This window comes from Motacilla alba, chromosome 1A, assembly GCF_015832195.1.
Source record: "Motacilla alba alba isolate MOTALB_02 chromosome 1A, Motacilla_alba_V1.0_pri, whole genome shotgun sequence".
Classification (NCBI taxonomy): Eukaryota; Metazoa; Chordata; class Aves; order Passeriformes; family Motacillidae; genus Motacilla; species Motacilla alba.
In genome coordinates this window covers 36,941,772-36,959,203 of record NC_052031.1, presented here as the reverse complement: position 1 = coordinate 36,959,203, position 17,432 = coordinate 36,941,772, and the positions used below count along the sequence as shown (strand labels likewise).

The 17,432-nt window shown below is 38.7% G+C and overlaps 1 protein-coding gene across 10 annotated transcripts in view; it reads left to right on the top strand.

The window, feature by feature from the left end:
• Nucleotides 1-17,432, top strand: part of OSBPL8 (oxysterol binding protein like 8) — an 83,539-nt gene that overhangs the window by 61,917 nt on the left and 4,190 nt on the right. For all 10 annotated transcript variants that reach the window (XM_038153063.1, XM_038153073.1, XM_038153065.1 and 7 more), the window contains 15 exons: nucleotides 2,231-2,315; nucleotides 3,452-3,623; nucleotides 7,232-7,466; nucleotides 8,223-8,407; nucleotides 9,096-9,177; nucleotides 9,847-9,945; nucleotides 10,386-10,482; nucleotides 10,831-10,929; nucleotides 11,687-11,784; nucleotides 12,453-12,542; nucleotides 13,105-13,241; nucleotides 13,575-13,760; nucleotides 16,034-16,121; nucleotides 16,525-16,627; nucleotides 17,165-17,270. In XM_038153063.1, coding sequence (XP_038008991.1) covers nucleotides 2,231-2,315; nucleotides 3,452-3,623; nucleotides 7,232-7,466; nucleotides 8,223-8,407; nucleotides 9,096-9,177; nucleotides 9,847-9,945; nucleotides 10,386-10,482; nucleotides 10,831-10,929; nucleotides 11,687-11,784; nucleotides 12,453-12,542; nucleotides 13,105-13,241; nucleotides 13,575-13,760; nucleotides 16,034-16,121; nucleotides 16,525-16,627; nucleotides 17,165-17,270 — 1,862 coding nt within the window. The remainder of the gene's footprint in view (nucleotides 1-2,230; nucleotides 2,316-3,451; nucleotides 3,624-7,231; nucleotides 7,467-8,222; nucleotides 8,408-9,095; nucleotides 9,178-9,846; nucleotides 9,946-10,385; nucleotides 10,483-10,830; nucleotides 10,930-11,686; nucleotides 11,785-12,452; nucleotides 12,543-13,104; nucleotides 13,242-13,574; nucleotides 13,761-16,033; nucleotides 16,122-16,524; nucleotides 16,628-17,164; nucleotides 17,271-17,432) is intronic.

Sequence of the window (17,432 nt, the reverse complement as noted above, 5' to 3'; positions counted from 1 at the left end):
TCACAATGTCCTACTTAGATTTATTTTCATGAGGCAAACTTGCATAAGTGTAATAGCAATTGACTGATCCAGATTTTCCACAAAGAGCCTCAAGTCCAAGGCAAAGTGAGCCTTGTTTGCAGTTAGTGCAGAAAGACAGCATTGCAAAAAACATCTATAGAGCTATAAGTACTGCAGGAGATTTTCTCACTTGAACACACTACCCATGGTGCGTTCTCCTGGCAGACTGCAAACTCTCTTCTGCAGTAGCTTGTGGCCAGTCACTTCACATGCTCCCTTAAGCCTGTTGCTGTGGTCTTTGATGTTCCTCCTGCACTCTGAGGTAGCCGATTCACTGTACCTTCACTGTCTTCCTTGTGTGCCTGGTCCTGATGCCATTTCAGTTTTCTGAAATTATTAATTAGAAAAGTTAATGCAAATAATTTTTTCTGAGTAAATTTAGTCAGGGGTGACTGCGTATCAGTTTGCATTGTTGTCTTTGAAACAATGTTCATGGCATTTGAGTTTCATAGGCATGAATATTCTGTAAGAAGTAAACTTCAACATTTTTTAATCTAATGGAATTTTTAACTTGACTATTGGCTTGGAGTAGTAGCAGCATCATTCCACCAGAAACAGAGACAATCCAAATAAAGTCATCTAGCAAACAGAAATTAAAGTGCCTCTTGTACAGATCACTAACTACTGGAAATTGGATTTGAAACCATAATGGGTGATACCAAAGGAAATTATCCTGTGCTGTTGGAACCATAACCAGATAGAGGAAATCAAGATCCATGAGCAGTTATATAAAATAAGTCAACTTACTTAAATACTCCTTTGCTAAAAATTACTCACTTGGTTTTAATCAGTATATTGTTAAAACACTTAGGGAGTGTAACTTTCTTGCATTTAAAAAAAAAGGCAAAACCAGACACCGAGACCACACTTCATCTCTAAATTGTAGTTGTTTGGTACACAGTAAGTAGCATACCCTGAAGTGTCCACTGTGTAAACCCAAAGGGCAGATCTCATGAGCAGAAGTCTGCCCTTAGTGTGCCCCAGTGTCCTGTGACCCAAGAGTTCCAGGCCCTTCTGGTGGCTGAGCCTTTGCACAGTGCTGGCAGCACCCCAGCATCTCTCCCACCCCGGCCTGGTGCCATGGTGCTCTCCCCTCCTCAGGTGACACTGGGCTTCTTCCCTGCCTTCCCACCTTGGGGTGAGGAGTGGTCATGCATGGGGTTGTCCCTCTTGGTTCTTGGTACCCACTAACTCCTAAGCCCAGAGTTGCTGCCTCACCAAAGGTTTTTTCTAGGCACACCTTTCCTCTCTCTCAGAGGGAGACAGGTTTGGAATCTTGTTTCTAGCACCCAATTGCTGTTACTCTGTACTGACTCCTCAGGAGTTTCTGACCATCATTTACACCAGTACTAGTGTGTCTGTATTGGTATTTAAGTGCCACCAAGACTACTCCTTAACCTGCTTCTTGCCCCCTGAAACGTTCTGGCTGTTTCATTTGCTTGCTTCTGAAATTACCTGCCTTTATCTGCTTTTGCTCAAAACTTCTGCTGGCTTTCCAGTTCCTCTTCTAAGCCTTATATTGGCTTTCCATTAGGCTTCTGTGGGGGAAATCGGTAAGACCAAAATATGTTAAGTCATCAGTTAGGCAGGCTTAACCCAGCTTTCAGCAATAGCTTCAAGTATGTTTAATACAGCCCTCTTTGCCTATCAGTTGTCTTAAAGTTATCTTAAACTTTTTTTTGGAAGGGATTTCAAAATGATTATTTAACATTTTATTCCAAAATGAAGGTTGCCAGAAATGGAAAAGTCTTTAGATTTTTTTTTTTAATGTGAAGTGTGAAAAACTTTATAGTAAATAGAAAATAAAACTTTGGCCAAGTCTGATTTATACAACAAAAAAACAACCCCTCCCTCTCTTCCCTCAAAAGAAAAAAACCCTAAAAAATGCACCCAAACCAAAACAAAAAAAACCCAACCAAAATAAAATTTTTTTTGAATCACAAAATTCTTTTGAAAAGTGGGTTGAATTGGGTCCCATACTTAGAATGAAGTCTTTGAAGAAGAAATCCAGTGAAAGAGGGCTGTCCATCTTTCCATTCATGTCTTCATTAGATGTTGCTGAGTGACAGTAAATAGCCCTGCAGTGTGTCAGCTTCTTACTGCATTGAATGATAAACTGTAAAACTGAATTAAAATATCTGATGCTGTTTCTTGTTTTGTGTATTTCAAGGGTCCTAAAGGTGAAGCAGTTGGTGCTATAACTCTGCCATTGCCCAGCAGTTACTTGATCATCCGAGCTGCTTCAGAATCAGATGGTAAATAGACACTTCATTGATTTTCAGCTGTGAGAAAGATGGTTTCAATTGTCTTATCATGTCTGTTACAGCACTTTGATTGCAGCTTAATTGTTGTTAAGGTTCTCCTTTCATTTAGAGCATTCAGTTATGTTGGTATTAGTACTTTTTCACAGTTATTAAAGAGAATATTGATCTAAAGGAAAAGTTATTAAACTCCTTGCAGTTGCCTTTTGTTGACAGGATAGAGGACGGGGAAAGGGTTAGCTGCGATTTAGCTATATTAAAGTATGTCTAAATATCAAGTTCTAAATATCGAAGGCCTTTGTAAAGTGCTGATATGGATGTATTTTTATTAAAGCATTTCTGTGTTAAGTACAGCAGTTGCACAGAGTTCTAGTAGTAAAAAATTCTTCAAAAAGTAGTTTTGTAAACACCCTTTACTGGGAAGGTAGTGATCAGTGCAACTACCTTCTAAAGTTACAATGTGAAAAAAAAATTAAGACTGTTCTGTAGCTGTTTCTAGCAGGTGCCTTTCATCTACTGGTTAGTTAGGCATACCCCTGCAGACTTTAAAGATAGGACTCCCTCTGCCTTCTGTATTGAGAAATGGATTAGATACATGGAAAATAAATAAGAAGGGGAAAAATACACAAATTTGTTCAGCTACTTTTTATCAAAAAAAAGGGAATATCTGCTTTTTATCTTTTGAAATGTTATTTATATGCTATCATTACAGCTCTTTTTCCTCACTGTTATCATATTACTTGGGCAAATTTTGCCAAATTCTGCAATTACTCAGTCTTCAAAACTAGAGCAGGGCTGAAGGCAATTTTGGGGGCATTCCACAGTGGTGGCCTGGGTGGAACCAGACTTGCATTAAGGAAGAAATGCTGGAATATGCTCTAACAAAATCATTATTTACTTTGCATTCCTTCCCTCAAGCATCCCTTGTGCTAAAGCTGGGTGGTTGTGATTTTTTTTTATGTCCCCACCAGACCATAAAATCCAATGCATGTAACATGGAACAACTCTGATGTGTGTCTTCAAAGACAGTACAAGCAGGCCCAAAGGGCTGGTTTTCCTAGTTAGCAACCAAAAGTGGGATAATTCTGCTAAATCCTTAAGTTTTGGTCTAATACTAAATTTATCTTTAGGCAGGTGTTGGATGGATGCTTTGGAGCTGGCACTGAAGTGTTCAAGTCTGCTTAAGCGTACAATGATTAGGGAAGGTAAAGAACACGATTTGAACTCCTCAGCCGACAGTACTCACGTCTCTTTCTATGGTCTGCTCCGTGCTAACAACTTGCACAGTGGAGAAAACATACCGTAAGTGAATTCATTACTAAACCTGATTGCTTTCGGGCAGAACCTTGTAGTGATAATTTCACCACAGGGAGGCTAAGGCTGCTTCTTTTTTTTTGCTCCTGAGTTCTCTTTATATGCCTTATTTGCAGTGTGTTTTACACCCTGCACATAAAATGAAAAAAAATCTTTTTTTTTAAGCAAAGTGGATCCAGGGAAAATTTGGCCCAAGGAACTTTTGAGTATTGCATCAGTAAATTTAATTACTCAGTTAAACTGTTCAACATAAAAAAAATGAAAATTTTATGTTGGCGGAAAATCAGAAGCTTAGTACACGTGACAAAAGTCAGTAGATTTAAGTTGCTGTTCTTTAGTTGAAGAAGTGATTAATCCTTTATTTAAATGGTTTCAGCATGAATCATCAGATGGATGAATAATAATTCAGTTACCTTACGATTAAATGCGTTAAAATTGTCTTATATCACCTGATATTTAATGTCTGAGAGCCCTTGAGTTACTCCCTGATTATTTCAATAAATGCTTTCTGCAAGGTTTTTGTGAGCACAAGCTTCTGTGGAAATGAATTACTAAGTGTAGCGAATGAATGGCTGTAGTGGGTTGACTGTGGCTGGATGCCAGGCACCCACCAAAGCCTTTCTCTCTCGCTACCCTGGACAGGGAGAGAAAATTTAACAAAGGGTTCATGAGTCGAGATAAGGACCAGAAGAAGTCACTCACTAAATGCCATCATGGGCAAAACAGGCTTAAGTTAGAGATATTAATAGAATTTATTACTAACAAAATAAAAGCTGAATAATGACAAGTAAAATAAGACCTTTAGAAACACCGCTGCCCTGCCCCTCCCTCCTTCCCCAGAGGCACAGACAGACAGGGAGTGGGGGTTTCCAGCTGCTGCTCAGGGAGAGCAGTCCACCCTGGGGTCCCTCCCACAGGAGACAGTTCTCTGAACTTCTCCAGCGTGAGTTCCTCCCACAGGCAACAGTTCTCCACAACTGCTGCCACCTGGGTCCCTCTTCCACAGGGGCAGCTTTTCAGGCACAGCCTGCTGCAGTGTGGGTCTCCTACAGGGTCACAGGTCCTACCAGGACACTGCTCCAGCATTGGCTTCTCTCCCAACAGGTCTGCAGGTCCCTGCCAGGAGCCAGCTCCAGCACAGGCCTCCCATGGGTTCACAGCCTCCTCTCAGGCATTCACCTCAGTCGTTTTCCACCAGTTCAATATACTTTGTGAAGATTTAGCTGTCCATTTGTCTTTTCTGGGTGGGCAGGAATTTTGTACTTCTGTTACGAGTATGCTGTTCCAGAGAGAGACTTGAATTGGGAGAAATGCAATTCTTTTTATGCAATGCATAGATGGTTTGAGAAAAGCACAAAAAAGGCAAATGCTTGCCCCCTGCAACAATTAAAGGCCCTATGCAGGTGACCAAGGTGCAGTTTAGCACCTTCTTTTCTCTCACAGAAACAATATGACTGTTGTGAACAATTCAGCTGGAGATCTGTACTCTGGAATAGTAGTTTAATATCAACTGCTGGCCAAGATTACAATCACAGCAATTAGCTACAGCTGTAAAGTCTAATTAAGACTAATGCTTTAATTAAGTACATCTTCTGGTATAGCATATTCTTATAGTATTCAGTGTGCTTAACTGTCTAAGGAGCAAAACTGGCAGGTCTAGTTTTAATTGAGTGGCAGAAAAGGTGAAAGCAATTATACCTTCAGCTGAGAGACAGCTTTTTTAAGTAGGTTAATAGCAAGAGAAGGTCTAAGGAAAACCTTGGACTGATACTTGTTGAAGATGGTCACCTGAAAAATAGGGATGAAGAAAAAGCAGGCATTTTCACTGCTTTCTTTTTTTTTTTTTTTTTTTTTTTTTGCCTCAGCCCATTTGCCTGGGCTGCCTGATCTCCTTGACTTGGAGGCCTGTGAGTGCAGGATCAGTGATTTTCCGTTTGTGGGCACTGAAATTGTAAGAGACCAGTTGTATCAGCTGAATGTTTGTAAGTCCATGTGGCCTGATGTGATTCATCACAGAGTAGTTGGAGGAGCTAGCGGATGTTACAACAGGATACCTCTCAATTGTCTTCCAAGGGTCTGGGGAGTCTGGGAAGGTCCCCATTGACTGGAAACTAACCAACAGTATTCAGATTTAAAAGAAAGGCCTGAGGAAAGACCCAGGAACCTATAGACGTGTGAGACTAACCTCAGTACATGGAAAAATTGTGGAGAAGATGATACTGTGTTCTGTTGAAAGATATTTAAAGAACAATGAATCACCAGGCACGGTCAGCATAGGGAAAATCACGTTTAGCTATTAAGATACCCTTCATAAGATAAGGTCAGTTGCCTACTGGACAAAGGTGGATGTAGTTTTTCTGGATTTTATAAGGCTTTTGATATTGTCCCTCACAGGATCATTTTGGATAAATGATTCAGCTGTGAGATGAGCAGGGTCGCAATGTGCTGGTTGAAGAACTGGGGGAATGGCAGGACTCAAAGGCGTGTGGGGTGAATGGGGCTACATCTGGCTGGTGACACCAGCAACGTCCCTCAGGGCTCAATCATGGGCCTGTTCTGTTCAGTGTTTTGATCAGTGATCTGTGCATGTAGGAGTTGAATGCACTCTTAGCAAGTTTGCTGACAGTACCAAACAGGGAGGTGCTGCTGACTCTCTCAAGGGATGAGGGATCTGCATAGATTGGAGAGTTGGGCAATCACCAATGGCATGGAATTAAAGAAGTCCCAGTGCCTGATTCTGCACCCAGGGCAGGGTAATGCCAGGCACAAGAATAAATTGGCAGAGGAGTGGGCTGGGAGCAGCCCTGCCCTCGCAGTGGCCTGAGGTGACTGCTGGGCGTGAGGCGGGCGCAGGGCCAGACGAGGGGCAGTGGAAAGGGACCAGGGGTCTGTCTGACAGTGGGATCAACACGGCTCAGCAGTGAGCCTTGGCAGCTGAGGGCAAACACCATCCTGGGGTGCATCAAACAGACATTAACCAGCTGCTCAAGAGAGGTGATTGTGCTGCTGTATTCAACATTTGTGTGGCCTCACCTTGAGGGATATGTGCAGTTCTGGGCCCCAAAATTTAGAAAAGTTTTGAAGGTTCTCAACTATATTCTGAGGAGGAGGAACAAATCTTGTCAAAGAGCTGGAAGGCATGGCCTGTGAGGAGGGACTGAGACCTTTTCAGTTTGTCTGTTTTTGAGAAAAGGAGGCTGAGATGCAAACTTAGAGCTCTCTTACAGCTTTTTGAGGAGGGGAACTGGAAAGGGAGGTGCTGAATTCTTCTCCCTGGTATAGAAGCATGGGAATGGTTTAAAGTATCATTAGAAGAGGTTAGACTGGACATTAGGGAGCATTTTTTTACCAAGTGTATGGTCAGACACTGGAACAGGCTTCCTATAGAGGTGGTTGATGTCCCAGGCTCATCAGTATCATTTGACATTTCAGTGAGAAGAGTATACATCCTATATGTTTCCAGCAAGGCTAGTTTGACACTACTGCCACCTCAGGCTTCATACTGGCAATTTTGGTGTGTATTTTATTAAGATCCTGGTTTGGAAACAATGAAATTTTGTGAAGTTGAAGATTCATTTAGCCTTTGTTTTTAATAGGTTAAATGACAGTGAAATTGAGAGGCACCACTTCAAAGATCAAGATACATACTCTGACAAATCTGATAAGGAAAATGACCATGACCACGAGGAATCTGATAACGATGGGCTGGGGAAAAGTGAAGAAAGTGACAGTGACACATCGGAGCGACAGGATGATTCTTATGTCGATCCAGAACCAATTGATATCAGGGAAACTACCTACTTAGAACAGAGCCATGAAGAACTTGGGGAGGTAAAAGTGATGTTGATGTACTGAGCAAGCAGCTTCTCCAAATAGTAAGCTGATATTTTAAGGGTCAGGCTACACTTGAAAGATGACTTGCAAGATTGGCTTTCATATTTTCAGCAATAATATGTAGATAAGGTTCTGTTCACCCATATTCTGCTCTGCTTTGCCATTCTTGTGCTAATGTACGAGGCTTTAACAGACATAATGCAATTACCTGGCATATTGCTCAGACAGAAGGTACAGAAAGGGCCTCCTGCAGCAGAGGTTTGTCATGACTACTTGTTCTTTTGTTGTTACTTCTCTTTGGGTTTTGTAACCACTGATGCTACTGACTGATTCAAGGCAGTGAAAAGCATACATATGTCAGCTTTTAGTGTTGGGAAAAGCTGGTAGAATGAACAGCCCTTTTGTGTTTAAGTCCTGTATTTGAGAAGAGAGAGTAATGCCGGTGATGCCTAGGAAAGGACTAAGGAAGGATTTCTGAACAACATCCTACCTCAAAATTTTCTAGTCTAGAGATGATGAAAACAAATGTGTTTTTTAATGCTGAATAGTAAATCTGTCATACTTCATTAAAGATGTATCATAAGTGTATTTATAGAAACTGGAGCTAACTTCCATAGTTGCTTCAGCATCTCAGAATGGTTTATTTTAAGAATCCATTTCCCATTCTTACTGCAACCTTGGAATGTGTTGACCTGTCTTCTGGAGGGTTGTTTGCTTTCTCCTTTCTGTAAGCAGTTTTTTGGTTCATCCTAGGCAGGTGAGGCTGCTCAGACAGAAGAAGTGTCAGAAGAAAACAAAAGTTTGATCTGGACGTTACTGAAGCAAGTCCGGCCAGGAATGGACTTGTCCAAGGTTGTACTGCCTACATTTATTTTGGAGCCTCGCTCTTTCCTGGACAAGCTCTCTGATTACTACTACCATGCAGACTTCCTGTCTGAGTAAGTCTCTGGTTTTCATTCTTACAATTTTTAAAAGTAAAATAGGGGAACAGTGTCGGATATTGCCATTTTCCAAAAGCTAACTGCCTTGAGAGCTCATATGGTACATCTTGAAGTCTGGTCCTTCTTATAATTTAATAGCAGTCATGCTGCTGGCATTTCTGGTTTAGCTTCTGAAGACTGGTTGAAAGACTTCTGAAAATGAGTTTAATTATTTTTCTCCAAGAATCATATTTAAAATGAGAAAACAATACTAGTAATTTTTAATACAGTGTTGTGTTCTGTCCAGATTTACAGTTGCCAGCTCAAATGTAGCTAATAAATTACAGACTGTAAATTGAAATGTTATTCAGCTCAGAGCTCTGCATGTAAGTAGGTTGGTAGTAAAAAGATACTAAAGGAGTAACCTATAAATAGAAGAACTTGAGTGGGGGTGGGACAGAATTTAATGTTACGAAGAACAGACTCAAATATGGAAATATAATTTCTGGCATTTTAGTTTGACTTCAATTTTCAAACAATTATTTGAAAACTTTAAACTTGGTGAGCTCAGGCTTGAAGTTTTACAGTAGTGCAAATCACAGACCTGTTTTAGTCAGCTCATAGATTCAAGATATGTCACAACAATTGATAGCATGTTATAAATGACGCAATACTGGTACTTGATTCTGTGTGTTCTGTTTCACAGAGCTGCTCTTGAAGAGAATGCTTACAACCGCATGAAAAAAGTAGTGAAGTGGTATTTGTCAGGATTCTACAAAAAGCCAAAGGTATACTTTCATGTATTATTTTGTCTTCAGTCACTGTGTCTAGTTTGAGGACTTAGGGATATGCTGGAGTAAGTTTTTATTTTTGAATTTATATTTTAATGCATTTTTTTAAAAAGCAAAGTTACATTTTCCTTGCTTACACAAACACAATATGGAAATTTTGGTCCCTAGCCATGCTTAAAATGGACTATATTCAATTGCATTTGTCCCTTGGAGTAGAAATTGAACTAAATATTTTTTGATAATGTTGAGCCAGTTCTGTATTTACCATACTTCAGTGATAACAGTCTGAAATTGGACGACTAATGTTTCTACCACTTCATTTAGCTTTGCACTAAATACTCTTCATAGTCATGTTGTAACTTCAGACAAAAGCTCTGTAATAATTCCACAAAAAAAACCCCCAGCAAAACAAACCTTACATTCTGTGTGTTCTTACGTGTAGAATAGTTTAGTGGATATACTGAATGTATGATAATTTCCTTAGAGTGAAGAGCAGACTAATTGAGCATAATATTCAAATGATGAAATCAAGTACCATGTACTACAGCATATATATTATGATAACTTTTTTTCCTGTGTGTCTTATCTTCAGTGATAGACTGATGAAATGTTTTGTGACTTGTGTACCTGCACAGTATCGTTACTCTCTATTCAATTTCTGTTTAGGGACTAAAAAAGCCGTACAATCCTATACTTGGAGAGTTTTTCCGCTGCATGTGGATTCATCCAAGGACAAACAGCAAGACTTTTTATATTGCAGAACAGGTAGGTGCAATAACTGGAAAAAATAATTCTAAGAAAAATAAATATATTGTACATTTGCGCTAGTGAAATGGTAGTTTCAGAAAATGTACTGAAGTGTACGAATAGTATCCTAAAACCTCTCCTGGTGAGCATAGTTTTCTTACAGTTGTCTCTTTTAAGTCTGCCTTCCTAAAGAGAGACAGGGAAGAAGTGTTTCCAATATTTCTGTTCCTCTTCCCCTGGAACAAGTCAGCTGCTGATTTTCTTAATTCTTGAAGTTCAGTAGGTGATTGCTTGATCTTTATCTCTAAAGATTTTAGTCAAACTTCACATACATTACCTGCATTGTACTATGTGCAGCCTGAATTTTGCATTGTCATTATTAGCTCAAAGTTTATACTGTATTTACTATATTGCTTGTTTTTGTTTGTCTCAAATATAGGGGTTTTTTTTTTCAACAGGTGTCACATCATCCTCCAATATCTGCCTTCTATGTTAGCAACCGCAAGGACGGGTTTTGCCTTAGTGGTAGCATTCTGGCCAAATCAAAATTCTATGGTAAATAATGGGGTTTTTTTGGTGGTACATGTATTGAGGGATGCAAAATTGGTGCATGTGAGCTGTGTTTTGTGGATGAAAGAAGGCTATTAGAAGGGTCAGTGTTTTGGTTGTTGCATTGCCCTTTCCTTACAAAGTTTTTGCTACTGATCCTCAGAATTTTAATTTCTATTTTGGGAGTGTTTTAATATTTAATTGGAGACACTGTATATTATAGTGGCTTCACTAGACAGGTTAGGAGGCAGTGTTAAATATACTGATGTTCTTAATTGTATTGCTTAGTTATTAGGGAGTGTTGGCTGTTGTCTTGCAGGGGGAGAAATGTGACTGTCTGTCTTTGAATTTTAGGGAATTCATTATCTGCCATACTAGACGGAGAAGGACGGCTAACGTTTCTAAATAGGGGAGAAGATTATGTAATGACAATGCCATATGCCCATTGTAAAGGTAGTGGTTCTTTTCATTCTCTAGATGGCAAAGTTATGAGAAAAGAAGTTTGTTACTCTAAATAGTTCATTATTCTAAATAATGTGCTGTGTTGGATTCAAGCCTGTCGTCTGGAGGAGAGTGCTCTGAACACTGGTAACATTGGTGGCTCTAGGCTTCCACATATTTTATCAGGAGAAAATTACATCTGTTGTTTAAGCCATGTTTTCATTTTTGACACAGGAAAAGATGTTTTTTTTTCCTCATAACTAGTAAGAAATAGTAAGATCATATCTATAGTTATCATCAGTATTTGATATTGATTTACTGTTTGAGTTGTCTTTTATTACAGTAGCTTTGAGCTTTTCCACTATTTTCCTCTTTTGAACATAGAAGACAATGTAGTATCTACACCACAGTGTGATTTGATTATAAATTATGAACATTTGTCCTTAGTTTCACTATGGGAAATGGGTCAGTGCTTTGCCAAGTTTTCTGGAAGGTCAGTAATAGCACAAAATAGCTTGCAGAATTGCTCAATTTTAAGCTGTAACTTACTCAGTATTGTCTACCCATATACTCCTGAATTCCCTCTCAGGATGCACAGAATCACACAGGAAAGGTCATCTGAAAATACAATTTTTCCTCTGGCTCATGCATGTTTACTCTAGGAATCGTACCCAAGTAACTTAGGGGTTTTGTTTTATTCAATTAAAAACATTTGTTTTAGCTAGGGGTTTTTGGGGTTTTTTTGTTTTTTTTTTTTTTCCTCTTGCAGGAATTCTTTATGGCACAATGACCTTAGAGCTTGGAGGAGTAGTCAACATCACCTGTGAGAAAACTGGCTACAGCGCAACAATTGAATTCAAACTCAAGGTTTGTGAACACTGTGAGTGAGCACAAGGAGAATGAACATAATGTCCACTCACATAAGCTAAACAAAAGTGTCTGAACTACTTCTAGATGGCTTCTGAGAAATGCATTTGCCATCCTTGAGGTGGAAACTGATAAAAATCCGTTTTCAAGAAGTGTGCACGTGGAGAGGGAAACTGTATTCAGCTGAAATTATAGGGGAAACATTAAAGTTGGGAGGCTGTGTTAACTGACAATTTGCCATGTCAGTCCACAGAATCCATGTGCAGCCTGTCAAAAGGCCAAAGAAAATCCCTGGCAATCGCTGTTGTTTCTACAAAAGATAATCTCTAGTAACAAATGGTCCTTGGCAAAGCCGTGAAATTAGTGTAGCAAATGACTGTGTCCTTCAGGATATCGTGTCACTGTTTTATGCCTTATTTTCTGTTTTCTTTCCACATCTGTTAGACAATACTTTTACTCAGAAAATCTTTTAAGAAGAAGGAAAGAAGAAACTACTTACTCTGGTTTTAGACTTCTTTAAGATTAATGAGTAGAAGATACAATATTAAAGATATCAGGGCTGTTTACAGCACATTTCATAAATTCACATTTTTCCTTAAGACTAAACATATAAACAAAAATAATATGTTAATAAAATAAACATGAAACAATTTGTTTTTGTTTTGCAGCCTTTTTTGGGTAACAATGACAGTGTTAACCAAATATCAGGGAGAATTAAGCTTGGCAAAGAAGTTCTGGCTTTTTTAGAGGGTCACTGGGTAAGTAGTGAGTGATGCTCTTTTATAAATTCTGGCTGACGGTCGAGACAGGTGAAAATAACACTTAAATACAAAAAAAGGACTAATTTTTTTAAAAAGTGAAGTACTGCTTTTGCAGAAAATATTCCAGGAAGTATAGAATCAATATTGTTCTATTTCCAGCTCTTAAAAGGTGGAAAAGTTGAGTAGTTTATGAAGAAAAAATATTCCTTCACAATCAATCTTGTGAAATGTTTTGGTATATGCATTAGTACTATGAAGAATTTTTATGTCACCAGTATGAAATATTTAAGGTTGTTTCGGTTCTGGTGAGGTGACATGGCATCACTCATTTTTGAATGTGGTAATGATTCCATTGCATCTCTGTTGCAAGCTAGAACCTAGCACAGAGGGCGGAAAATGAATTTTCAAGTTAGCACATCTAATTATTCTTAACTGTATGCATTCTAAAGAAAATAAATTTTTATTATCAAAAAAATAAAATGGCTTATTCCTTGCTTTTTTGTTATTTTGACACTCTTTGAAATAATTACAATTAAGAAACAAATCCTATCTGTTACAGGACAGTGAAGTTATTATTAGTGACAAGAAGACAGGTGTTTCAGAGACATTCTGGAACCCAACATCTGAGATAAAGCAGCGTAGATTACACAGATACACTGTGAAGCTTGAAGAGCAAGATGACTTTGAGTCAGAGAAGTAAGTTCACTATAGAACCATGTATTTATTTTTCCAAAATAAAACTCACAATCTTCTCCAAAATAGAAGCAAATATCATTACTTTCCCATATTTGATGATACTAGCCTTTGATGATAAAAGAAAGTAACACTGTTAAATAGAAGATCATTATTTATATAGCTTACAATCAGGGAAATCTTGATAGAAATGCAGAAAAAAACTTCTATTAAAATGGTAATATGCTCTTTTGAGGTTGGTTTATTTACTTAGCCTATAATTGAGGAAATTGTTTGCAGTTATTTCTGTCAGCCGGATTGTGACTCTGGTGATTCTGTATATTGTTCATTTGTCAGGCTTTGGCAACAAGTGACAAAAGCAATAAATAATAAAGACCAAACAGAAGCTACTCAGGAGAAATATATTCTGGAAGAAGCTCAGAGAAAGAGTGCCAAAGAGAGGAAACTTAAGGATGAAGAGTGGACATGCAAGCTGTTCGATCAGGATCCAGTCACAGGAGAATGGCACTATAAATATGCTGAGTGAGTCCTGGAATGTTTGGCAATACTGCTGTGCCTCTTCCTGTGGTTTCAGCAGCAAAAGAACTGATACATATAACTTATTTATGTATAACAACATAGCTGTGCTACGTTCTACATTTTTTGAGACATGGCAGTTTGGGGTGCATTGTCCTCCCTTTCCCTCCCCTAGACTGACATCTACACAGATTTTCCCAAACTGGAAAATATGGTACATATGGGCATACCAGCTGGAAATCAGAAAATCTAGTGTCTGAAAGTCAGAGAAGCCTGTGCATAGTTGGATTGAGCCATTTAATTTGTTATACTCTGAGAATAGCAGCTTTATAGCAATAGTTAATGCTGGGACCAGGTGGCTGTGCCTGGCTGTCAAATCTGTCCTGCACATGAGTGTCTGTGAATCTCTTTGTGTGATGCTCTGGGTCAGAAGCTGAAGATGCAGCTGTCTCCCTGACTGCTGGGAGAATGCATCCTGTGTCCTCACCAATCTTGCAAAAGTCACCTTGAAGCTGAGCCCTTCACTAGTGATGGTTTTCACAGAGCACCCATGTTCTGCTGATTTTTTTTCAGTACCCAGCATGCTTCTGTATTGTAGGGATTGTAAAAGTAAAATAGCCAACAATGATACACACAAAGTTAAGTAACTTTGAATCCATGGATGCTGGAAGCATATTCCCATGGCTAAACGTTGGAGGCCTTTACCTTTCTGTACAAGAATGCTGATATTGAGGTCATAGCCTAAGTGTATGTACAAGGAAGAGTACAAGAATCCTGAGTACTCTACACATCTCCAGCAAATTTGGAACTTGGAGGTTTCCTGGAACCAAACAAGGAATCTGTGTATTTAAGAACTCTTAATAAATTCCTTTTCCATTAATTTCATTGGCTTCTTATTAAGTTTGTGCAGACTTTCACAACTGCAGCAGGGAAATTCCCCAACTAGACTAAATGCTCAGTGAAGCACCCTCTCTTGGTTTGAATCCTGTAGTGCTGTTGATGCCTCTTCCTGTTGGGAGAGTTGTGAACAGTCCAGCTGAATGGAATGCCCGTACTCTTGAACCCTGTGCAAAACCATTAGGAAGAGAACTGTACTTGAAATCTGTTACACTTTAAGACCTATCTTGTAATCTGTGTTATTCCCAATGTCCTTGAGGCCTTGTGGTTCAAGGATGTGTCACAGAAATTTTGCTATGTACCAGAAAGCAGTCCGCACTGGCAGCATTCCCTGGAAGAAGCCTCTCTGCTTTCAAGCATATAATGCTGGCTCACCACCTGGTCCATGTAGAAAGCAGTCTTCTGTACTTACTGTGAAAGATGTGTTCAGTGAGCTGGAGCATTTGTTAAGGTATCTGGATTATGGATTTAAGCATCTGGATTACAAATATAGAAGAGAGCAATGCCTAGTTCTTAACCCAGTTACCTCAGATGGCATTTAATTCAAGTCAGGTTAAGCTAAGATGTAAATGCAGGTCTGTGTTCACAACATCTGAAACAGCTACAGCTATTTAAAAGGCATGCAGAAGGACACGAAAGGAAATCCATGCTTAATGTACTCTTGCTAAAGCTCTGCATCAGAACATCCTTCCTGCAGCTCACTTGCAGTTTCTGTCCTGAAAACTCTGTAATCAGTGGTGACGTTGGTGTTTTCCTTTGGCTGCCTGTTCTCCAGTGAGTTATGTGTCTTATGCTGTTGTGTTTTTTTTTTTTTAATTCTCTATCCGACTGTAATTGGAAAAGCACTCTTAAAAAATCAGAACAAGAAAACTGCATAGCTTGTTAGTGTCTCATGAAACCAGTCTTGATTACCATGAGCCACTTCGGGATGAAAGCAGGTTTGAGGTAACTGATTCTTAAACTCTCCTTCATAGGCATCTTTTAAAAGGAAAAAAGAAAACTCAACAAAAAGCAGTCTAGATATTTTTAAATTCCCCTAATTTCCCTGTAGTTGTAAAATAATAACTGTATCTGAAGCAGGAAATCTTCCATGATTCAATCACATATGACTGGCAAAAAAAATTCATTATGGTATTGTTGGTTAAGGTAATAGTTTGTGCTCCTGTCAGCTGGCTGGAGGTTTGATCTGGACATGAAGTTTGTTTTTGAGCTCTCTTGGCCCTGCAGGTTAACACTGGACCATAAGTAGAAGATAAGATCATGATGCCATATCTGATTTCTATACAGGGAGAGTTTTAGCCTCTTCATACTGAGTAGTTTCTGAGCAAGGAAATATTTCTTATTTAAATTGCTGTAGTGTTAATAATATTTACTTTGTCTAGTACCAGACCATGGGACCCTTTGAATGATATGATCCAGTTTGAAAAAGATGGCACAATCCAGACAAAAGTTCGACATCGGACACCAATGGTATGTTCCAGTTCTGACAGCACATGCAAGATCCAGGAACTTGTATATATTATACATTATGTATATAAAGATCATTAGAGCATTGGGATTAATGGGAAATGCTACAATCCTACAAAAATATTGTTTGCACATAACATACAAAGTCTTTCACTTCTCTGCTGCAACCTAAGCGGTAGAAATTACTTCATTGGGTAGGAATATAAAATATGCAAACTTGAGCTCAGCAGTTTAATGTGTATTTTCCCTTAAATGGGAAGATGCACAAAATTCAGACTGCTAATACATCAAAAATTTTAACTTGGACTTCTTTTAGATATTGTGCTTTTAACTGTTATTGTTGGAATGTGCTGCTTTGCCGCAGTTCTGGTTCTCTGGAAATAACACATAAATTTATCAATTTTAGGTTACTGTTCCAAAAATCAAACGAAAGGCATCCAGTCTCAAGAAAGGAGAGTGTGGTTTCTCATCCCCAGAGCCTGATAACCAGGATTCCTCTGGGAGTGAAGGTACAAAAAGATACATTTACTTACAGAAATAATAAATTTATTTGACAACTGAAGAGCTCAGTGTCGTGCATACTCTTCTTATCACAATGCTTTTACAATGCTTTACTTCTATCCAGTGTGAAGCACGTTCTGGAAAACAAAGGAGGAGAATGGCTCATGGTTTTGCTTGCAAATTTTCCTATCTTTTTAAATGCAGTGTAGGTAGGCTTAAGTGCTGCACATATTTAAAATCTAGGGAAAAAGAATGGTGTTCATAAACTGTTTTCTTTCTTAAGAGGTTAATTACTTTAATTTGTAGATTAGTATGTGGCTAGAGGGCAGATTTTTGTTGTTGATAATGTTTGCAGAAGCTAAACAATATGATGAGTGTTTAAAAGATATTTCAAGCACTTAAGTTGCTGTCCTGTGGTGTAGGTGACTCTGAAATAAAGTTTTCTCCTCATTTTTACTATAGGTTTAGTTTGTCATTTGTACTTTGTTCCTTTTTATGGCAGCAGTCACTTCAATCAATTACATCTGGCTTTTGTATCCTTCTAGCACAACTTATGAAGCATAATACAAGAATAAGGAAAAAAGGGGCAGACCTTGGTGAACTGCATAGTGCCATTGAGTCTATAAAGGAAACACAGGAAGACATTAAGAGGTAGTACTAATTAAAATGCTTTAAAATGGTTTAGAAAATAGTAATCTCGTAGGATTTTTTTCCCTTAGAGGCTGGTATGTATCTTTACTCTTCTCAAATATTGATTGCTCATTGATGTTTCAAAGTTTTCCTCTAAAGCTGCCTTCTGTAGGGAACCCTAAC